Raw genomic sequence first — 3016 nt, forward strand, 5'->3', positions numbered from 1 at the left:
GTTGTTAGTTCCTTTAGATGAAATTTAGATTTTGATCATCTCAAATTCGGATTAAAATTGGGAGATCAAAAATCAGAATTTCGGACTTATGATGTTGTCTGGAATAGGGGAGGACACTTAGGGCGGTCGATTGCCCAACCAACCGCCATAAGCAACCGGCTGGGTCATAGTAGCCTAGTCAAGTTGGTTGTTGCTTGTGCCTGCTAACAATGAAATTCCACCCATAACAGATTTCTTAAAATGTAGTTTTCAAACATATTCTTGTAAGAACATTTTCGGAGCATGTTTACCGAAGGCTCAAAATTGTTCAAAAAACATTTGTAAGCTCAAAAACCCAAAAAATGTTTCTTGCAAAGCACAATGCTTCTATCATAGAAACATTATCAAATGCATACCAAAAGAACAAATATTTGGTTCATGCTTTTGAACCAAAACTTTTTCACGTGACATGGGACCTTAAGAGTAGGGACAAAAGACTTGAACTCAAGCATTTATTTTTTGGTCAAGGAACTCAAGCATTTTTTTTTTTGGTCAAGGGAACTCAAGCATTTAAATGGGAGGATAGAGGATACACCTTCTCAAGAACCCAACAAGCCTTCTCTTACCTTAGCTTGATTGAAAAATGGATGCCTTACCTCTTTGATTAGAACTCCAAGGTGTAGGTAATGGTGAGAAGCTACAACACAACACTTTTAAGAGATTTGTGAGCTTTAGAATGCTAGAGTGAGTGTAGAGTCTTTGCACTTCGTAGAGGGTCTCAAATGGGATTTTTGTTTAAATAGGGAGCCAAGAAGTCCCTAGGTTTAAGTCATAGTGGTTAGAAAATAGTCAAATTCTGACTGAGATGGTGAGCCGTTTGGGCAATATAGCCGTTGGAATTTTGATGATAACAATCAAAACACCTTCAAATATAGACTCGGATTAAAGGTCACTAACAAGAGTCTCTGGAATTTTTCACATAGGTTTGGTATTTTACTAATCTAATCTTGTAACTGTTGAAGTTTGGAAAGTTGAATCCCATCTTGAACTCTTCATCCTAGCCCACCAACCCTTCTTCTCAACCAAGGCACTGCAGCTTAAGGAAAATGTGATTGTCGAAAGAATGCAAGAGGAACTGTTCGAAGAAATGCCTTAAAGAGATGGTGGGTCATGAAATTGCTTATTCACAAGGTGACTTAAAATTGCTTAAGTTGGGAGTTGCCACTTGGTTGATGTCTATGGAGAATGCTGGATTATTGGTGATGTGTAGTACATTGATAATGTCACTTCACTTTTGTACTTGTCAATACTTATTATCAAATATATTCTTATTTTAAAGAACTTTAAGAAATATTTTTAGAATGTATTTATCAAAGGTTCAAAATTGTTCTAAAAATATCTTCTAAGCATGAAAACACCAAAAACTATTCTTTCTGAAAAAGAAGCGTTATCAAACGCATTCTAGGACGAATCATGGTTCAGGCTAAGACAAAAAAAGGGCAACTTCAAACCAGAACTTGCTCGTCACAGAACACCAACTTCCCACCCTTTTCACAAAGTCCCTGTTCTCCGACTGAATTAACTACCTTCCCATAACTGTATCTCAAAGGCATTCTTCCCCAAATCTTATGAAACTCTCTTATACACTCCCCTCTTCTCTTCCTGTGATCTCCTCTCCTGCTACTCAACCCTACCTCTTGCACCACCTTCCCCTCCTCTTTCTCTGATGGTTCTCTTCTTTCGTTCCTCGCATCTCCCCAATCTCTTACTTTCTCCGCTCCGATCAAAATCGGCCCAGAATTCGTCGCATCAGCCACAACAAAGTTCATCAAAATGTCCTCGCAATTCCGCATTCGATCAACCACATTTCTCATCTCATGCATCTCGGACTCGCAGCTGTACTTGTAGAGATAATCAGTTTTGAAGATCATGAACTTCGTAAGCACTATGGAGTATTTGTCTGGATGAACAGTATAGATCCAAGTCCGTCGAGAAAGATCGAAATCATGCGATCTGGCAAAGAAACCAATCAAATTGTCTTGATGAGAACTCCAGATCTTAAATGCGAATTCGATAGATTTGGCGTCGATCTCAACGTCGTCATCGCAGATCACGACGGCTTGGGTTTTGATCAAAGAAGGTCTGGGGAGAAACCGAGAGTTGAGACTGTCTGAAGATTGTCGAAGGATGGAAATCGGTGCGCCGATGTAGTAAGAGCTGGTGATGTTGATGCTTAATTGGGTTAGGGTTTCGGATGGGGTGGTTGGGTTGCTCCAGAGAATGAGAACTGCTGCTACAGACGGACATGATGAGTACTTGGCTGCTATCGAACGAAGGAGATGGAAGCGTGATTCCGAGTAACCGTTTATCAGAACGGTGAACTGATCTGATCTTAGGAATTTGGAGCTTGACTTTCTCAGGCATGGATCAGAGGAGAGAGATCGGCGAGAGAAAGCTACGAGTGGAATGGAGAAGAAAAACAGAATCACCACAAATTTTCTCATTATTGTGTCAGAATCTGATTGCAGGGGACAGAGAGCGAGAGAGGGAGAGGGAGAGGGAGAGGGAGACGGGGAAGTGAGCAAGTTAGCAAGGCTTGAGGAAGGGTTAACGTGCGCTTTGGAAACATGACATCAGCCATTAGCTTGCGCCTTGCAATGCGTATTGCGCTCCACACGTCTATATCATAATTATCATATATCACAGTAGACAGTGTAGGGTCCGTTGATGGCATTTTCGTTATTAAATCAAGGACCAAGTGCATTAGTATTGCGCACCACATGTCCATATCATTTATCACTGTATGGTCGATGGCGTTTTCGTTATTAAATCGAAGACCAAGTGCATTTTGTAAGTTATCTCCTCTCTGGCATATCCATCCATAATCCACTCGTGTAGCTTAGCTATAGTATAGATGCTGTATTTGTATCTTTCTTTCTGCAGCTTTAATGGAGACATCGATTGTGTTCAGAAAGCCCAATTTTATAAATGCAATTCGATTTTCAAGTTCAGTGCAGAGTCGTTCGTTAATGCCAGC

At 40.5% G+C, this 3016-nt stretch overlaps 1 protein-coding gene across 1 annotated transcript; it reads right to left on the reverse strand.

Annotated features, from left to right (window-relative positions):
- Nucleotides 1-1162: 1162 nt before the first annotated feature.
- On the reverse strand, nt 1163-2528 carry LOC149015681 (Nucleotide-diphospho-sugar transferases superfamily protein). The gene has a single exon (XM_089155027.1). It carries the CDS (start codon nt 2481-2483, stop codon nt 1485-1487), a length of 999 nt encoding a protein of 332 aa, XP_089011153.1. The 5' UTR covers nt 2484-2528; the 3' UTR covers nt 1163-1484.
- Nucleotides 2529-3016: the final 488 nt, after the last annotated feature.

The sequence above is a fragment of the Hakea prostrata genome, chromosome 5 (assembly GCF_041222555.1).
Source record: "Hakea prostrata isolate BN-2017 chromosome 5, UWA_Hpros_2, whole genome shotgun sequence".
Lineage (NCBI taxonomy): Eukaryota > Viridiplantae > Streptophyta > Magnoliopsida > Proteales > Proteaceae > Hakea > Hakea prostrata.